Source organism: Aptenodytes patagonicus, chromosome 12 (assembly GCF_965638725.1).
Source record: "Aptenodytes patagonicus chromosome 12, bAptPat1.pri.cur, whole genome shotgun sequence".
Classification (NCBI taxonomy): domain Eukaryota; kingdom Metazoa; phylum Chordata; class Aves; order Sphenisciformes; family Spheniscidae; genus Aptenodytes; species Aptenodytes patagonicus.
In genome coordinates, this window is record NC_134960.1 from 8,346,293 (window position 1) to 8,366,881 (window position 20,589).

At 43.6% G+C, this 20,589-nt stretch overlaps 1 protein-coding gene across 1 annotated transcript in view; it reads left to right on the forward strand.

The window, feature by feature from the left end:
* Nucleotides 1–20,589, forward strand: part of GALNT10 (polypeptide N-acetylgalactosaminyltransferase 10) — a 96,931-nt gene that overhangs the window by 58,089 nt on the left and 18,253 nt on the right. Inside the window, exons 5-7 of the mRNA XM_076349933.1 lie at nt 15,924–16,109; nt 17,768–17,951; nt 18,844–18,961. Coding sequence (XP_076206048.1) covers nt 15,924–16,109; nt 17,768–17,951; nt 18,844–18,961 — 488 coding nt within the window. The remainder of the gene's footprint in view (nt 1–15,923; nt 16,110–17,767; nt 17,952–18,843; nt 18,962–20,589) is intronic.

Here is a 20,589-nt window from a genome sequence, read left to right on the forward strand (position 1 = left end):
TTTAGGCCTTTTAGTAAAGGAGTCCAAGGAGTGTTTTCCCCAAGCAGTGTCATCTCAGCCCTTGGTTTTGACCAACATTTTCCCCTTCGTTTGTCGTCTCCCCTTGTGTAGGGCCAGTCATATTCCTTTGCTTTGCACCGTTGTGTTGTCTCCACACCTGCCTGTAGCTTGCTTGAAAGTTTGCTGGCAGGGGAGTCTCGGAGCCCATCCGTTCACTGTGTGTCAGGGGGAGCCACAGCCAAATCCCCTTGTTCCCCTTTAAAGATAAATCCCTGTGATTTTTTTTAAATCTCTCTGTATTGCAGTACAAGTAATTCTGGAGGTAGCCATATGGGATAATCTGAATGGAAAAACAAATGTGGGTAAGGCTACTTGGCTGAACCACAAGCAGCATAATTTGGTCTGAAGGGCAGAAGTCACTAAGTAGCGTATTGAAGGGAGAAGGCATGGGGTGATTGTGTCATTTGGTGCAGCATCAGGTATGTAGCAAATACAACTCTGTTCCATTAAACATATCTGCTGGGAGTTAATTGAAAGAAATCATGTTCTTAGTATCTGAAATAGAAAAGGGTTTAATACTTGAATTCTTTTTGATCTTTAAATGGAACAGTAAAGGATTTATGCAGCTAAAGAGATTATCTTTTCATCTTTAGGCACATGCATTGTAAAAGTCTTTTTTTCTCTTAAATGTGCTAAAATGCATCTGGTTAGTACATCTCTGAATATGGAGTGACTGCGCTTAGGACAAAGTGGTGACAGTCTTTCTACTGAATTTTGAATATGATTCTTTTAAAGCTTTTTACCTTAACGTATTTTAAAAAAGAAAAAGCCAAGCTTTTCTTAGGCAACTATGCTTTTCCACAACCTTTTCTTAAATGTTGCTTTCAAGGACTCCTGTAGAAGTTGTGGTAACTATTGTCTCAAACAACTGATAAAAAGATTATTTTTGTAAATTAAGTCACAGAATAGAGGTATTTTCCTTGCTGTTAGAATTCATTGTGGACTATCTCAGGTCTGTTTAGACTCTCATAAATAACAGCTTTGAAATAATGTCAGTGAGATCTCCTCTCGGGTAAGTGGGAGAAGGTTGGTTCTTACAGGTGGAGAGACTTGGAAGTCTGAGAAAACAAACGTACTCTTCACTTTCATTAGAATAAAATTCTCTGTCATGAAATATACTCACTTTGATATCTCTGTATCTCATTAAATCCCAGGCTCTTGATTAAGCTCAGTTGGTGGGCCTGGTCATTTGTCTTGTGGTTTAACACTACCAGATGCATAAAGTCACAGTGAGCAGTTCTCAGGCTACGGTCAAGTTCTAAGACTTTCACTATCGGCACAGATATTACAAAGTGAAACAGGCTTCAAAGTCGTTTAAGTGGTTGTGACCCACAGTCTAGATGTGATGTTTGTTACCCAAACTCCAGTGTGACTTACAGGTAGCACATACTGGTGTAGGAGTGAATTTGTGAACTCACCAGTACTCTGTTCGGTAGTGAGCACCAAATGGAGTGGAGCAATAAAATAAAACCTGATGCAGATGTCCAATTTTAGTTTATGAAAAGAGAGTAATTTGTTATTCTCTATTTCTGGCCAAGGCTTGTGGACATGGGATGCTTTAGACAACTGTTAGTGACAGAGCTTCCTTTGGATCCATAGTGAAATGTGGATGGGATTCACTTTGTTTTCCTTTCTTGAGTATTCATTTTTAATGTGTCTTTAAACACCATTTCTGTACTTGTGTATACCCTTCATAAAGGGATATCTAAAACCTGCATTGTTCATTAGGCAATGGCTGGAGAGTGTTAAAAATATATTCTCTAGTGTTTTAAGGGACCTGAGGGCCCATTGTGGTTGTTTACTTCAGCTTTTTTTGTGACAGCCTAAATTAACTAACCAGTTTACTTTTCATCATCTTGTATTTATTACTTTAAGATCAGTTGCTACGGCTGAAGGATTCTTCTAGAAAGGAGATGAGGTGGCTTAAAAAGGTCCAGTTTACTATGACCTCTTTCTAAGCTAATTATTGTGTAGTGAAGGATGTCTGGCAAACTAAAGTTTAAAAATAATAAATAATTGAGGAGCAGAGTTTCCGTTACAGCTCATTAAATAAATCTAACTGCACTGCTTGCTACTAAGAAACCCTATGCATGTAGTTTCTATTAGTGGAAACTTGCAGGAAAACAGCTTTAATTTTATTCTCCTCGCCTTGAAGTACTTGTCCTCACCTGCTAGGAGCCAAAAATCTAGGTATCTGCTAGCTGCAGTGCAAATCAGCATTTTAATGCTTTACAGCTGCTTCTCTGTAGAATTTAATTAGAAATGTGATTCAAACACCCTCTGCCAGTACTCATATATGATGTCTATTATTGGTAATCATAGTTTCTGCTATTTAAGCATGCATTTTGGGTGGTATTGACAAAGCAGCTGTTCCTACATAAGGACTTTGATAAAGGTGGAAAAGTCTTCACTTTGAGAAAATGGGAAGGTAATGCTGCTGCAATTTAAAAATAAAAGTGGATAATCTAAAACACCTTCCTTTTCTATATAGTTTTAATTGCAGTGTTATTTTCTTAGTAAAGAAATGCCATACTTATTCTCTCAATATAGCATTTATTCATAAATGTCATGAGGACCACTGTTGCCTATTACCCATAAGCTAAGTATGTGTTGATGTCTCCATTGGAACATGGTAGTTTACCATGCTGAATGGTGGAAGCCAAGGCTCAAGATTTAAAAGTAGGGTACCTTCAGCTATTGGTACTACCCTCTTCCCTCTGTCAACCAGCTAAAATGAATGTGTCAGGTGAGAACAATATTCTCCATGGGATGTTTTAGTTTTGGTATCAGCACAGCTGTGAACAGTCCTGGATTTGTGCTTCAGGATTCAATAAATTTATTGACCTTTCTGGCAGATGTCAGTAACTTAGTGTAATAGTTGCATTTCTTGCCAATAAAGTAAATAAGAGCGTTGGAAACTGATGGCGAAGAGGTCTAGAAGAAAAGAGTAAAGTGTGAGTTTGTAAAATATACTTCTGACATGCTGGAGTTTGTTACTACAAGTCAAATGTGTCTGTATTTTTCCTGCAGCTGTATTGGTAATTTTTTCGTTTGCCAAATACTTCATTTTCTGTTCTGACATACACACTACAAGACAAACATGTTTCTGCTTTGTCATTCAGGGTTATTAATGTATGAGCATCATCGTAGGAATGAAGTATTATCAGTTTTACAATACTCCATTTGGCTGCAACCCCAAAGCAAAAATTTTGTAGCTCTGTGCTATTAATTTTAGGCTTCATAGTTGTTCTTCCTCACTTAGACACTTGAGATAAAGCCTTTGGACTCCGAAGGGATGCATTCCTACCAAATCAAAGCAACTTTCAAGTGGGTTACATCTTGGACCTAATGGCATATTCTCTAACAAGACCAAAGTCCGGAGTAGAATTTTCTGTTAATTCTTGTGCTCTTTCTGGAATCTTTCCTTTTTTGTTGTTTTGCACAGAGCAAATACTTTCAGGCCAAGAAGTTTTTTGTACATGAATACTGCTGATAAAGGCAGAGCTGAACCTCTGAGGACTGGTTTGTTTGGGGTTGGGGTTTTTTTTGCCTTTTTTTTTTTTCCCCCCAGCAAAACTCAGTGACTTTTAAGGCTTTAATCTTACAGCTTTGATATGTTCAAAAATGTTTCAGCATGAAATGTCTTAACACTTCATCTGCCTGCATCACTCCAACTGATGGCAAGTTTTGTTCTTGCTGTTGGTCGTAGGCTTTAGGTTCATGTCATGATAGCCTATCCAGTACATGGCTATCAACAGTGAATGTAGACTGACATGCTCGCCAGATGTAGATGCAGCTAATCCCTCTAGCACAGCAGCTTGTTCTGACTCGGTCCCTGTGCACCCTCTCTGTTCTGAAGCTTGCAGGTTGCAGAAGAGTCGTGTTCAGTTGGGTTTGTTCTGTCCTCTAAGCAAACTTCTGAAATGCTTTTGCACCTTTGCTTGTTTCTCCAGTGCTCAGAAAGCAGTTAATGATGTAGATTAAAGGCAATTAAAGATTAATCTGGTCTCTCACCCTTTTTAACTCTAGTACAGAAAGTGGAGTATAAATTTGCAAGATCCTGAACCAGTGTGTGGTGTGTATATCAGCCTCGGGCTGCTGGAAGTGGTGATGCCATTGGTATGGTGGCTTGTCTTAATGTTTTTCAGTGGTTTCACCTGCTCATACAGTGTTCATCAATTTAGTAGAAGTGTGTTAGCATTGAGCAGGAGTGCAGACATACCCTTGGTTAAACAACTGGAACATCAAAACCACTTATTTAGCCTTAAGATGAGGGCACAAATTCCCTGGGTTGAAGGCAGTATTTGGGACAGTAATGCCCTTCCTGCTAGTCACCATGGCTACATCAAACTTGAGCTGAATATTAAGTGTGCTGCAAGGAGTTCACTCCTGTTTCAGCTGCTACAAAGGCTACGTAGGCCAAAAACTGCAGCTATCTCGTTTGTATGTCAGCAAAACAGTCTCTCTGATGTTAAAAGCAATCAACGAGGAAATGACTGAGAGTCACAAAATCACCTCTTTAGATCAAATGTAGTCAACAGAAGAGGAAAAAAAACCTAAGTGGGTGCTTTAATCTTGATACATATTTAATGAAATGGGAAGGGAGAAGAGTAAACTAGGGCTGTTCCCCCTGGGAAAGATGGGTTATGGCACAGGAGGAAAAATTGATATCGTGGGTTGACCAGGGAGTCAGTATGCAGGACTTAAGAACTGAAGCATACACCGCAGGTTGGCTTCACTGCTTCTAATGAACAAAAGGTGCTTAAACCTTACAGCGTGAAGGAAGGACAATCCAAAAATGGATTTTTCTGGATTCCCTCAGGAAGAAACAGTTGGAATAGACTTCCGTTACAAATTAAACTTTCCTGAGAGATTAAGAGGTTATCCTGTAGCTAAGATGATTATTCCCTGTGTATTTCCCTGCTTGGAAATGCAGCCTACTAAACTTTCCCTAGGGTCTGGGTGTATTTATATGATAATGCCAGTAAATGTGAATTTTCTCATTTTAAGATTACACCTTTGTGTCTGCGTTCAGTATTAGTATCTCCTGAAGCCATAACTGAGCAGGGTTTGGATGTCTGCTGTAGGGTGGAGGAAGCTATGAGAAAGTTCCCTTTGCAAATTCAGGAAGTAATTGATGATACAGGCAAGACAGCAGAAGTTTATGCACTTGAGTTTATTGAAGCACACAGCACAGGCTCGCACAAGTGGTCTTTGCCCCAGCAACTTGCAGTCTGGCTTATTTCTTAGGTCCCATGCTTCCACTTTTGTGCACTTTATTGTACCTAAAATGAAAGCTCGGTTTTAAAACATTTAGAAAGAGAACAAAGTCAATAAGATTTCCAGAAACCTAATTCTTTTAATCTTTGTTAGAATCTAAACAGTGATGACTGCTGTATTAGCAAGTGGCGTGGTACACTTTCAGCTATTGTCCCATGCACAGAAACCCCTTTTTCCCCCCAGTTTTCATTTGTAAAGATGTGCTGAGACCCAACACTGGTGCAGAATGGGCAGTGGAAACTGGGCCCCGTCCCCTTTAAGTCTACCACAGAACTGTATTCAGTGATACAACGGATACTAATTTTCTCCCTTCCCAGGCCGCCTCTTCTTTGTTTGTAGGAAGATTCAGCTTGGAAGGCTGTGATCAGCTTAATCCGTTTGCTATTATTGGGACTGGTGTTCATAGTACAATTTATTAAATCAGTTTATTATCCTTCCAACCAACTTCAGTGATCAGAGGGTGAAAACATTGAAGAAAAAAAAAAAATTAAAACTAGTGTAAGTGCTGCCTGTTTGGATAACAGCACATTTTGCTATTTAAAAAGATTACTCATCTGCACCAAAACAGGGAGAGAAGTTAATTTCAATGATGGAGAGCTTTCTATTTCAGGGAGGCCTGGCTTGCACATTGTGATAGATTCAGGAGAAGTATAATTCATTCTTAAATTGTTAAACAGCACGTTAGGGCCAAGTATCTAAGTAAAGATGAATAGCTTCATTTGTAATCTTAAACAAGCATGTTTGCGTGTGGGAGGGTAGGGATGGGAGGCTGGGATAACCTGTAAACAAATGCCAGATGAACAGTTGCACTTCAGGTTTTGGTGGTTGTAAACTAGCCAAAATAACCTGCAGAGAAGGGAAACCAGCCCTGTCTGCTTAAAAGGGAGTTCTGCAGATCCTCCAGTCCTCTCCTCCTGTGCCATGTGCCCTTCAGCAGGAGGTGGAAAGTTCCCTGAACTTCCAGAGTGCAATGGCTCTCCCGTCTTCATATCATCTTTGACCTTCTGTGTGTAAACTGAAGCAAAGCCCCTCGGCAGGAGGCAGGATGCTGTAGGGCAGAGGGAACTTCGGTTTCACCAGTGGCATCTGAGTAACACGGGAAGGTGTCTGAATGTTTCTGATTTCTGCGGTGCTGCTCATTCTGTATTGGGTTCATGGTACTCATACAAGGAAAGGCACCAGAGTTGCAGATGTGCTGTACAGTGTAAAATTCAGAAACCAAAGCTGATGTGGTCTATAGTAACATATGAACCATGAAACATTGCACTAGTAGGACAGGGGAAATGCTTCCCTCCTAATTCTTTCTCTGGATATAAATCTGTATCATAGTTTCAAGTCCTGACTGGTACTTAAAATGAGTTAACTTTTTTCTGTCCCAAGACCACAAATATTGGCACTCCCTTCCCTGCCAAATACTGCAGAGATGTTACAGGGCCATATATAAAAAGACTTTATGCCAAACAAACTGTGTTAAGTCCTAAAAGCCTTACCCCATCCACCTCTGCAGAGGACAGTTTGCCTGAGTGAAAGTAAAGGGTTTGCTTGCAGCTCCTTTGAGTTCAAACATCTGTGAAAATAAAGGTTTCATGGGATGGGACCAAAAAAATCTGCTGTCTTTTCAGCCCTGGGATCAATTAGTGACCTTGACAGTTCGAAAGCCTGAGCAATGGCCACATTATTCAAAATGTTCAACTTGAATCCTTCAAAGTAGAGAAGGCAAATGTGTGTTGAGCACCTCTCGGTTGCAGCTGCCCACGATTCACTGCAGTCAGAGGTGGAGCTCATCTTAATCATCTGAGCTCTGGAGAGTCCCAAAGTGCCACCAGAACATGAGTCTGCTCTAAAAGAGCCCAGTGTCTTCCTCAAAACAACACCCATCTTTGCATCTCAGGAGAGAATGACCTGAGTCATCAGCTCCATGTCTCTTAAGCAGCATCTCCTGCTTAAAAACAAAACCAAGTCTCAAGTTCCCAGCAGGCCTGATGCAACTACTTTTCTTTAACTCACCCAACCTACTGGGAAGCAGCCTAGCACACGCATCCAGTTTGCTTGGTGAGGGAGGTACGCACTAGTTGCATGTAGCAGTGGGTTTTGTAGGTGTCTATGGGGAAGGTAACCACCCCATATGCCATTACCTCTAAACAGTGCTTCAGGTCTTGGTGTGTGATTTGGGGGAGGGAAAAGGACACAAACCAGGTGAGGCTTCGTCTGTGAGCTGTGACTACAGTGGCCTGCTGCTGCCTGCAAAACTGAGCTGTGTGAGCTGAAGGGAATGAGGTTCCTTTGTACTGCAGAGCAGCTCTTGAGGGGAATAGCTGTTGAAGTTAAAGCATGCAGGCAAGACGTTATTTAAAAACATGTTAAACTTGAGAATTGCTATATCACTTCCACTGATTTCTGTGGGAAAATGACTTTGGTCAGAGCCAAATCAATTCAAAATAGGCTACAAACCTGCTAATGATTTTGCACAAGCCTCTGAAAACATGGCTGAGCCAATGGGGTGTGAAAGAGACGGGGAGGACCCAGACACTGCTGAGTGGAGACAGGCTGCGTGGTTTGCCGTGAGGGGATGTATTGAGGTAACTTCTGCTTTGACTTATAGAATCATAGAATCATAGAATCATTGAGGTTGGAAAAGACCTCTAAGATCATCGAGTCCAACCGTCAACCCAACACCACCATGCCCACTAAACCATGTCCCTAAGCGCCTCATCTACACGTCTTTTAAAAACCTCCAGGGATGGGGACTCCACCACTTCCCTGGGCAGCCTGTTCCAATGTTTCACCACTCTTTCAGTAAAGAAATTTTTCCTTACATCCAATCTAAACCTCCCCTGCCGCAACTTGAGGCCATTTCCTCTTGTCCTATCGCTTGTTACTTCGGAGAAAAGACCAACACCCACCTCGCTACAACCTCCTTTCAGGGAGTTGTAGAGAGCGATGAGGTCTCCCCTCAGCCTCCTTTTCTCCAGGCTAAACAACCCCAGTTCCCTCAGCCGCTCCTCATAAGACTTGTTCTCCAGACCCCTCACCAGCCTCGTTGCCCTTCTCTGGACACGCTCCAGCACCTCGACGTCCTTCTTGTAGTGAGGGGCCCAAAACTGAACACAGTATTCGAGGTGCGGCCTCACCAGGGCCGAGTACAGGGGCACTATCACTTCCCTACTCCTACTGGCCACACTATTTCTGATACAGGCCAGGATGCCATTGGCCTTCTTGGCCGCCTGGGCACACTGCCGGCTCATGTTCAGCCGGCTGTCGACCAACACCCCCAGGTCCTTCTCTGCTGGGCAGCTTTCCAGCCACTCTTCCCCAAGCCTGTAGCGCTGCATGGGGTTGTTGTGGCCGAAGTGCAGGACCCGGCACTTGTCCTTGTTGAACCTCATACAGTTGGCCTGGGCCCATCGATCCAGCCTGTCCAGGTCCCTCTGCAGAGCCTTCCTACCCTCGAGCAGATCAACACTCCCACCCAACTTGGTGTCGTCTGCAAACTTACTGAGGGTGCACTCAATCCCCTCATCCAGATCATCAATAAAGATATTGAACAAGACCGGCCCCAGTACTGAGCCCTGGGGAACACCGCTCGTGACCGGCCGCCAACTGGAGGTAACTCCATTCACCACAACTCTCTGGGCCCGGCCATCCAGCCAGTTTTTGACCCAGCAAAGAGTCCACCTGTCTAAGCCGTGAGCCGCCAGCTTCTCGAGGAGAATGCTGTGGGAGACGGTGTCAAAGGCCTTGCTGAAGTCCAGGTAGACCACATCCACAGCCTTTCCCTCATCCACTAGGCGGGTCACCTGGTCATAGAAGGAGATCAGGTTGGTCAAGCAGGACCTGCCTTTCATGAATCCGTGCTGGCTAGGCCGGATCCCCTGGTTGTCCCGCTCATGCCTTGTGAGCGCCCTCAAGATGAGCCGCTCCATAATCTTCCCCGGCACCGAGGTCAGGCTGACAGGCCTGTAGTTCCCCGGATCCTCCTTCCAGCCCTTCTTGTGGATGGGCGTCACATTGGCAAGCCTCCAGTCTTCCGGGACCTCCCCCGTTAACCAGGACTGCTGATAAATGATGGAGAGTGGCTTGGCGAGCACCTCCGCCAGCTCCCTCAGCACTCTCGGGTGGATCCCATCCGGCCCCATAGACTTGTGAGTGTCCAGGTGGCATAGCAGGTCATTGACTGCTTCCTCCTGGATTACGGGGGGTTCATCCTGCTCGCCGTCCCCGTCTTCCAGCTCGGGGGGCCGAGTACCCTGAGGATAACTGGTCTGCCTGTTAAAGACTGAGGCAAAGAAGGCATTGAGTACCTCAGCCTTTTCCTCATCCTCAGTGACAATGTTCCCCCTTGCATCCAATAAAGGATGGAGATTCTCCTTGGCTCTCTTCTTGTCATTAATATATTTGTAAAAACTTTTTTTGTTGTCTTTAACGACAGCGGCCAGATTGCGTTCTAGCTGGGCTTTTGCCTTTCTCATTTCTTCTCTGCACGACCTAACAAGATCCCTGTACTCTTCTTGAGTCGCCTGCCCCTTCTTCCACAAGCGGTAAACTCTCCTTTTTTTCCTGAGTCCCAGCAAGAGCTCCCCGTTCAGCCAGGCCGGTCGTCTTCCCCGCCCATTCTTCTTACGGCGTACAGGGACAGCCTGCTCCTGCGCCTTTAAGACTTCCTTCTTGAAGATCGTCCAGCCTTCCTGGACCCCTTTGCCCTTCAGGACCGTCTCCCACGGGACTCTCTCAACCAGCGTCCTGAACAGGCCAAAGTCCGCCCTCCGGAAGTCCATGGTTGCGGTTTTGCTGCCCCCCCTCCTTACTTCACCGAGAATCGAGAATTCTACCATTTCATGGTCGCTAAGCCCAAGACGGCCTCCGACCACCACATCTCCCACCAGTCCTTCTCTGTTTGTAAACAGCAGGTCGAGCGAGGCACCTCCCCTGGTAGGCTCACTTACCAGCTGTGTCAGGAAGTTGTCTTCCACACACTCCAGGAACCTCCTAGACTGCTTCCTCTCTGCCGTGTTGTATTTCCGACTTGAACAGTTGAGTCCCGTGGATCCTGCGACTGCAGTGCTATTTAAGCTGTTCTGGTCCTGCAGATCAATGTCCAAGTTGCCTTGTTTCTCGTGCATTTGCCTCTGTAAGCTGTAAAAAAAATAATCCTTGGGCTCCTCTGTCCTCCTCTGGCTTCTGCATATGTTTGTTTTTGAAGTGGTAACTTTTCTTAGATGCCTGTTCGATTGGCAGCATGCAGTGGCTGGAATGAAAATTCAGCTGGACGTAAGAAATTCCTCTCTTGGAAAGTCCTTGCCATGCTACAAGTGGTCACCAGACTAATGGCATCTGAGGGCAGCTCTGCTTGGATGGTGAGGCCAGAAGGAAGAAGTGCAGTAAGACCACCACAGGAATTTGACCTAGGGAAAAAAAAGTCTTATTTTGGAAAGCTTTGGGACTTAAGCAGGCCTGCTAGTGAAGCTTCCCCTCTATCTTCGCACAGTTTTATTTACAGCTCAAGATAAAGAAAGCAGTAGTTCTTGACTGGTACTGTTAATGTATACACTGTATATCAAATTTATTGCAAAGTCTGTTAGCAAGCTACCAGCCTAGTTTTTAGTCTGCAGATAATCTTACTCTCATTTAGATGTTTGGGCTGTATTACTTTGCCCAGCGTAGGCGCAGCCATTGGAATCCATCCAGTTCACCTAACAACTTTCATTAAAGAACATTGCCCTTGTAATAAAAATTACTCAGTGTGACAAGATTCCATAATATATTTTTTTAAAGCCTCGTAAAATTTTGTAGCAGTTAATGTCACTTGTTTGTTTTTTGAGATTTTCTTTTAAAAGCAAAAATTGACTTAATTGTGACAATATTTGTAATAGAACGAAATAAATATTTTTCCGTCTGGGTGTGTGGAGGCCAGGCTGGGGAGCAGGAATAGTGCAGGGATAAGGAAATAAGAAAACCTTGTCTTTGAAAATTATGTTTCACTGTGTTTTGTACGTTGTTTTTGAGGTTGCTTGGAAGTCTGTGACTCTTTAGTAAGGGAAAGTAGATACAATAAAGTCTGCTCACTTGCAGTTCATGATATGTAAGTCTTAACCTTATAAAATGCAACTGTCAAGCATGGATTTTTCTGCAGCAATTGGGAACAGCTTATTTGAGCATCATCCCTCCTGGCTACAAGGACAGTGGTTGGTATGTGTGTCCCCTGCATCAGTGAGAATACATGGGTGCTGATGGAGTACCTGTAGCTTTTCCTTGCTTCTTCCAGCCATCAGGGATATAAGAAGATTCCTAATGTGTGAGACATTTCTTACCAATGTGGCATAGAGCAGGCTACTCGCTGCAAGCATGAAATGCTTTGGTATTTTTTTATTATGGAAATGTAATAAAGAAGTGCTAAAGAACCAAACCCGGCATTTGGGAATGGAATGGGAAGTCAGTGGATTTTAGAGTTCCTGCTGTCTCTTTGCAGAGTACTCACCTGAGAAAACTCTGCGGCTCCAATGCCTTCTTTTCTCCTGTTACACTATGAAAATGGGGAAATCTCTCAGTTCTTAACTGCTTGTTCATTAATAGATATAAATCAATGTGTCTTCAGTTAGTCTGTAGCAGAGCAGCCATCATCATCACTACAGATATGGTCAAGTCCAGTGACATTTTGTTCACTTGCTGGTGTGTGTCTTCCTGCGTAAGACCAGATCCAAAAACATGCTAGTGTTTCTTGGTAGCTGGCTCAGCCGTGCTATCCTCATACCCCTGCAGGAATCGGTTAGGCTGCCTTCAGGTGTCACCACAGATGAAATTGCACAACAAACCACGACAGTTCAGAAAGGTGTATGGTGCCAAAATGTAAAATCACCAACACACAGGTGGAAGACAAACCTCTGGGATCTTTCGCAGTCTCTTGAGGCTTGCCAATGTGACGCCCATCTACAAGAAGGACCGGAAGGAGGATCCAGGGAACTACAGGCCTATCAGCCTGACCTCGGTGCCGGGGAAGATTATGGAGCGGTTCATCTTGAGGGTGCTCACAAGGCATGAGCGGATCAGGCCCAGCCAGCACGGATTCATGAGAGGCAGGTCCTGCTTGACCAACACGATCTCCTTCTATGACCAGGTGACCCGCCTAGTGGATGAGGGAAAGGCTGTGGATGTGGTCTACCTGGACTTCAGCAAGGCCTTTGACACTGTCTCCCACAGCATTCTCCTAGAGAAGCTGGCGGCTCACGGCTTAGACAGGTGTACTCTTTGCTGGGTCAAAAACTGGCTGGAGGGCCAGGCCCAGAGAGTTGTGGTGAATGGAGTTCAATCCAGTTGGCGGCCGGTCACGAGCGGTGTTCCCCAGGGCTCAGTACTGGGGCCGGTCTTGTTTAATATCTTTATTGATGATCTGGATGAGGGGATTGAGTGCACCCTCAGTAAGTTTGCAGATGACACCAAGCTGGGTGGGAGTGTTGATCTGCTCGAGGGTAGGAAGGCTCTGCAGAGGGACCTGGACAGGCTGGATCGATGGGCCCAGACCAATTGTATGAGGTTCAACAAGGCCAAGTGCCAGGTCCTGCACTTCGGCCACAACAACCCCATGCAGCGCTACAGGCTTGGGGAAGAGTGGCTGGAAAGCTGCCTGGCGGAAAAGGACCTGGGGGTGTTGGTCGACAGCCGGCTGAACATGAGCCAGCAGTGTGCCCAGGCGGCCAAGAAGGCCAATGGCATCCTGGCCTGTATCAGAAATAGTGTGGCCAGCAGGAGTAGGGAAGTGATCGTGCCCCTGTACTCGGCCCTGGTGAGGCCGCACCTCAAATACTGTGTTCAGTTTTGGGCCCCTCACTACAAGAAGGACGTCGAGGTGCTGGAGCGTGTCCAGAGAAGGGCAACGAGGCTGGTGAAGGGTCTGGAGAACAAGTCTTATGAGGAGCGGCTGAGGGAACTGGGGTTGTTTAGCCTGGAGAAAAGGAGGCTGAGGGGAGACCTCATCGCTCTCTACAACTACCTGAAAGGAGGTTGTAGCGAGGTGGGTGTTGGTCTTTTCTCCGAAGTAACAAGCGATAGGACAAGAGGAAATGGCCTCAAGTTGCGCCAGGGGAGGTTTAGATTGGACACGAGGAAAAATATCTTTACTGAAAGAGTGGTGAAACATTGGAACAGGCTGCCCAGGGAAGTGGTTGAGTCCCCATCCCTGGAGGTATTTAAAAGACGAGTAGATGAGGCGCTTAGGGACATGGTTTAGTGGGCATGGTGGTGTTGGGTCGACGGTTGGACTCGATGATCTTAGAGGTCTTTTCCAACCTCAATGATTCTATGATTCTATGATTCTCATTTTCTTGTTTCTGTCAAAATAAAGAGTCACAGAAGGTCTATATACATTTTCCATTGTTTTGGAGCTTTGGATTTTTTTTAAGACTTTCCAGTGCTTTGTAGGTCTGGTTTAGACAACGTAAATATTGTGGGGTCTGATCTTGCAAGTGTTGTAGTATCTGTGGCTACTGTTAGGGGAATCGGACCCAGAGCTTCTGTGTGATGGTTACCTCCTTTCTTATGATGATCACTGGCAGACACTCTCATATTTATCTTGTCTTGGGTAGATTAACTAAGGTGTACCTCCTGTCTTGGGCATAGCTGATTTATGCTTGAAGTGAGGATTTTTTTTTTCTCTTTTCTGCTGAACTAATCTTTTGTGATAAACTAACAATGGCAAGGGGTGAGCTGTGATGTTAAAGTGGTGGTGGCTTTTCTTTTTTTTTCTTTTTTTTTTTTTTTTTTCTTCTTTCTTTTTAAGTCTACCCGCTGCCTCGGGAGGAAGGCAGCTACACTAATAATATATCTAGTTTCTATGGAAGGCCCTCATTTGAAAAATCTGTAATTGAGTGGACAAAATTTCTGGTTGCTTGAGAGGATCTATTCAGAAAAGACTTGAAAAGGATGAGGGAAAAGCGTGCTAGACAGCAAGAAGTACTAAAGGCTCTATTGAGCAGGGAAACCTATGTAGATATTGTGGGACAATTAGACTTGTCAGGCAAAACACTAAAATGCATTTATGAGCAAAAAATCCTGGGGAATGTTAAAGCAAGCTTGACAAAAGGTAAAGAGCTTGCTAGGAATACCTTAAAAGCAAAAGAAGTTGATTTGGGTGATCTTTGAAGGAAGGCAGATGATGACTGTTTCAAAGAGAAGGTGCAGAACGTGTGTTAGTCAGGGATTTTGCCCATTTTTTTCCTCCAGTAGCTAAAACCCTAAAGCACAATTGCTGGGTCAGCACCATGTGGGAGAGCTCATAACTTAGTTAAGTTTATTTGCCCCTTTGCTCTTTTTAGAGAGCTATTCCAGTACGCAGCTTCCCTGGTGCCCTGTTTGGGGGTGCTTTCACACTGTCTGCCTTTTCAGCCCCTGCCTTTCATGCCTGCTTTGGAAGCCAAGGAAGACTCTGCTGTACAGAATGGAGTGGATTTGTTCCCTATAGTAAAGGCAAATAAATCTGGGAGGTTATCCGTATTTGAATGACTGCCTCTATTCCAGTTTTGTTGTGTGAGGTTTTAAGATTGGTTAATTGCTTAGATTTGACAAACTAGCTTTTGCCTAGCAAGGTTTGTTTTGTTTCCTTGATCAGTCGCTGATGGCAGCGGATAGTATGGTGCATTAATGAACAGTCCCTGGCACACTGTGAATGGGGTTTGCTGTCACGTAAGTCAAAACTTCAGATGCCTAAAGATCAACCCATTAGTGATTAGGCCAGTGTCAGCTCTTAGCCTATTTTTAGGTTTTTACTGGTGCTTTACTCTTTGATGTAAAGACAGCTGTGTGCCCCTCGCTCTTTATGTAGACCAAGCTTTTTATTTCCACATCTAAACAAGCTGTCTATTGTTTTGATCACTCAGTAATCTCTTTCTGCAGCTCTCCTGTTTGAATTCTTGTTAATCGTGGTGACTACGAGTGTGTGTGCTGATTCGGATGTGGCTCCAGTCCATATTCAGTAGTGTAAATATTTCCATATTTAAATGCAAATATCTCCTCTGATAAGCATTTAACGTAGCCATCCAAATATGTACAGTGGCTACACATGCCTTGCCGGCTTGGAGGGATGTCTGACCAGGCTTCTTGCTGTTTTGTATTTATGCATGAGAAGATGGTCATGTGTGTTTTGAAGAAACCAAATGCAACTTAAATGCACTGAGTGCAGTTTACTTCTGAAAGTAAATTGTCCTGTGTCTCTTCTGAGCTACATTGGTTTTCCACCAAAGTGTCCTAGAATCCCTGCTCTGATAAAGTTCTCCCAGAGGTCTGCCAGCTGGCTTTTTATTCCTTTTCCTCTTCCTCTGCTGCTTTCTTTCTCATCCTGCACTCCTCCATCTTCTTCTATTTTTTTTTTTTTTTTTTATTGCTTATAAGGTTTTGGAATATCTTCAGAAGTCTTGGTAAAGCAGTTAAGTTTAAACCCTGGATTTAAAAGAAATTATTCTTACTTCCTTTTTCCTGTTATTGCATTTGTTAACTGTTCGGGACATACTTCCAAAGACACCTCCTTCTGGTAAAGAAGGAACCACATTTTTAAGAAATTAATTGTTACAGTGTTTAAATTTCTCATTTTCATACAGAACACCTGAAGAAACGCCTGGAAGATTATATGGCCCAGTTCCCGAATGTAAGAATCCTCCGAACCAAAAAGAGAGAAGGGCTGATAAGAACTCGAATGCTGGGGGCCTCTGCGGCAATAGGGGATGTCATCACCTTCTTGGATTCCCATTGCGAGGCCAACGTGAACTGGCTGCCACCTCTGTTAGGTAAGCGTGTGGTGCTGTACATGGCTGAAGACTGAGCTGCTAAAGAGCTGGCAACAGATGTTGGTGTTGAATTTGTTTTATTTCCACCTGCTGCTTTCTCTTCATGCTGTAAGTGGACAAAAGGAGGATGAAATGTCTGAAAAGGGAAAACAAACAAACAAAAAAAACAAAGAACAAAAAAACCCCAAACAACCACAAGACTCAGGTGATTCGTTTGCAACTTGTAGCCTTTAACACAATATTTTTTTTCTGTTCTAGAGTCCTGCACTGTACAATAACCCTATCATATGCTTTGCTTAATTAAAGAGCAGAGATCGTATTCTTCTGTTTCCTCACTAAATGAAATCCTAAATAATTTACAGCTTGCTATAAGAGTAAACTGTCGCGTGGTCATTCAGCAGCTTGCGGAGAGGAATGGCTTTATGATACAGAAAAAATCTTTATATACAGTTTTTAAGTAGCTTTTAGGGTTTTTTTTTCTCCTATATAACTATATTTAACTTCATAGTCTGCATGCCTGTGGAAAATACTTCTTGTGAATGACAGCTGCTGGTATGTATTTGTAGAACATGTGCAGTCCTTTCCAAGGCAGAGCTTCATCTTTAAGGAGGCATCAGTTTTACAATGTCAGTTCTTTTCAAGGATGACTAATTGAAAGGACAGTGCCTTCTGTTTCTGGTACCTGTATGCCTCTGGTACCAAACTCCTTTACAACCCTATTGCAAGTGACCTGTCAAAGCTCTGAGGTGTGACTTCGTCAAACTGTGGCGACAATAGTCAAGTGGAGGTTTAAGAAAAACTAGTCAGGTTTGTCAGCAGGATTGTTGGATGGTAATACTATTGCTTTCACTACAGTTTGTATCTGGCGATAGTGTAAAACATTTGCAGCTTCGTGAGCCCCAGGGAGGGAGGACAGAATTAGCTCAAATGCCATTTGAATGAGAACATGTAGAGTATGCTTTAATTTTAAAGCATAGAAAGGATTTCTGTTAGACGTGCATTGGAAGCTGAAACATCATCTGTCGCCTCTGCTCTGAAAGTTAACTTCCAACAAGAGACCGTCTCAATAATAAAGTATTTAAGAAGTTCCAGATGTTTATGCAGGAATTAATCCTGTCTTGTATTATTTGGATGGAAGAAAAGGTTGAGGGGAGGAGGTACACTTGCATTTCTTGAGCCTGCTGAGCATAGTTATGCCATTAGTCTGAATTGCTTCCTGCCAGATTCTGGCATAGCAATTAAAGCTAGGTGGTACAATGGGTTATTGCCCTGGCTTTGAATCAGTGCAGAAAGAGTTCACATCCTAGTCGCTTGTTAAAATGAGGACTGTTCACTAAGTACAAGATTGTCTGGTTTTAGCCTGGCGGTTTAGTATCTGTGGTAGTGTGGCTGTGTCTTTCCATTCTGCATCTGGGTGATGGTCACTGTAGCGTGAGTGCCTGGTGTTTTTATCTCAATAGTTCTAGCTTGAATATCTCAGTTATTGCAGAAATACCAGATAACTTGGTATAAATTGGAGCATCTGCCCAAAAGAGAATGAACAGGAACAAAGCTATGTCGTTCTTGGACAACTTCATCTTTTGATGCTCTTTTCTGTAATTTCATGGTCAAAGGAACCAACTGGTGCAGGTTTTCTAACATGTTTCTCCAATCTTCAGATCGCATTGCACGAAACCGCAAGACTATCGTTTGCCCTATGATTGATGTTATTGATCATGACCACTTTGGATATGAGACTCAGGCTGGAGACGCAATGCGAGGTGCATTTGACTGGGAGATGTATTACAAGAGGATCCCTATTCCTCCTGAGTTACAGAAACTTGATCCCAGTGATCCCTTTGAGTAAGTTACTGAAATGCAGTGTGCTAAGAGCTGGCTAACAAAATAACACCCTGTTAGAGGGTTGGTTTACACCTCAGTGTAGTAAAAGTCAGAAGCTGGTGTTAAGCTACTTGCTTTTTGGCAGCTGTTTCCTTTGTTGGTTTAAAAGAAATGCATTGTGTAGTAGCTGTGAACACTCCCCTTTTCATTGCTATTTTTGCCACCTTAATTCCCGCAGAAGTTAACATTTCATTTAAAACTGTAATGTGTAACATTTATTGTGGTCATTTATTACTGAGATCTTTCAAACATAACTTAGTATCCCTAATGCTCTGCCAAAAACAACAAACCAATGGTGGCTTATATGTCATTCCCAGGTGGGGAAGCAGAAAACCTAGCAGAATAATTACAGCAATTTTGATGATTGCAATGTATTGCAGAAGTAAATCTGTGATCAAGTTATGTTCTGCTGTTGCTGTGCTTGCCAACATTGAGACAGTTCTGCTGTCCTTTATACTTCTGCAGTATTCCAAAAAACCCCAACAAAACACTTGTTGAGGTCAAGCTCAATAACTTGATCCTACTGCTGAGACAGAGCACCACGTGCGCAGCATATGGGTCCCTCTGGGAGAGGTTATGTCCTGTCACGTAATGGTGAACTCTTTTACCTGTTTGGAGGAGAGGCATTGACCGGTTCTGAAGGGAGCCTAGTCTGGTCCTCCTCATTTGCAAGTGGGAAACTAGTAGATAATGCAAAAACAACTGTTTGGTGCTCTGACAGGGCAGCAAAGGCAGCCAGAACACTGGGTGGTGAAAAGAATATTTGTCAGCTCTTGCTTTGTTTTTTAAATGTTTAGCCAGAGATCTGTATCTTTGAATGTGTTTGTAATATGGAGTTTGGTTTTTCCTTAAGGTCTCCTGTAATGGCTGGAGGACTGTTTGCAGTCGATAGAAAGTGGTTCTGGGAGCTGGGAGGGTATGATGCAGGTCTGGAGATATGGGGAGGAGAGCAGTATGAAATATCCTTTAAGGTGAGCTATGTTCTCTGGAAATTACTTTTGTTTTGAAAAGTAAGAATTGTTCTAAGGCACAGAATGTGAATGATCTATCTTGTCCTTGCTTTTGCGTGTGACTAAAGGTGAAAGAGCTGGGAGTAGTAAGATAGTACACAGAAGAAACAGCGATGATGTGATCAGTCATTTGTGAGGGTCAGTTTTGGAGCATGATTAGCTGGGGTGTCCCCCCGTTCTGTGGTCACAGCTTCAGGTGTATGTGCTCTTCCCAACAAGGGTAAGTCAGCTTGCATGGAGCTCGCTCTGACTGTTAGGCTTCTTAGTACTCACTCTGGCAAGAAGATGAAATACCCTCCTTCTTGAGGGAAGGAGGATTCAGGCAGCTCAGTGTTTGCCCAGTTGAGTACCTCAGTCCTGAGCTTGCGTTCCCAGAGATGAGAGTAACTTAGTGTCTATTGTCAATCCACCTGTCTCCTGGCTGCAAGGAACTGAGACTATTAATTACCCTGTAAGAAATCCTCAACAATTGGAATAATAACGCTGTTGCTGGCAATGACTTCAGATTATTATCTGCCTGGCTTGGGGACAATTCTGTCACTTACTGATTGACCAAGCTGTTCAGCTGAGGGCTTTAAAATAAGAGTTAGCCAGCTGACCAGAAATGCATACTAATAGTAACGAGTCACTGTGACCCACGAAGACCGCTGGTACCTGTGTTATCTTGGAATATGGCACTCTGAAATCCGTTCTAGGAAACCCACTGAAATGTCCCAGACCACTGAAGGCAGGTGGCTATTCTTCTCTTCAGTGGTGGGAATCCTTTCCATAGCCTGGAGCAAATAAAGATTTCTACGTTAAACTCTGTTTGGGCCACCGTGTGGTTTCTCTTTCAGAGGCTGAATATATAATCTTATAGCTGTCTGAATGCCACTGAACTAAGCTAGTTGGCCTCAGCACGAGGCTAACGCAGCACACAATTTAGCTTTGGCAGCTAAAATTCCTCATCGGTCTCCCCGACAAACAAGTCACGGCTGATCTCTCACAAAACAGATTCCTAATTCTTGATGCTGCTGTGCAATTCAAAGGCATATCAAACTATATTCAGCAAGCCATATTACCATACATACACACTGTGTACTACTGTACAGCAAATAATGCAAGAAAAGACATTGTTTTCAAGACAATGTATTTTCTTCCATTGTTTGCTCACAAAAAACCCTAAGTAATAAAGTCATATTGGAGGTCCCTCGTCCTCTGTAACGGTAGTGGGAAGGGAGGGGCGGGGGACACCCTCTTTGGAGATGTCATTACATTAATGGTTAGAGCCATTTATTCTTTGTGTTGCAGGTAGTGAAATTGTGTAACAGTGTCCTTCTCTGCAGGAGGGGCAGTGGCAGTATTCAGCCTCTTTTCCTTTTTGAAAATGCTGGTTTCCAAGAGTGATGACAGTGGCTGGGCAAACCCTTTGTCTCTAAAGCCACAGCAGACAGCCACACTGCTTGATCTGCAGGAAATAAGACTTCTTCATTTGTCTGTTTGCTTATCCTCTCTGAAACACGCTGTGTTTTATTTCAGTCCAGAGATGGTAATTTATGGAGGGATAAATTTGCTTTAATTAATCTCTGCAAAGACACCCTTTTTTCTTT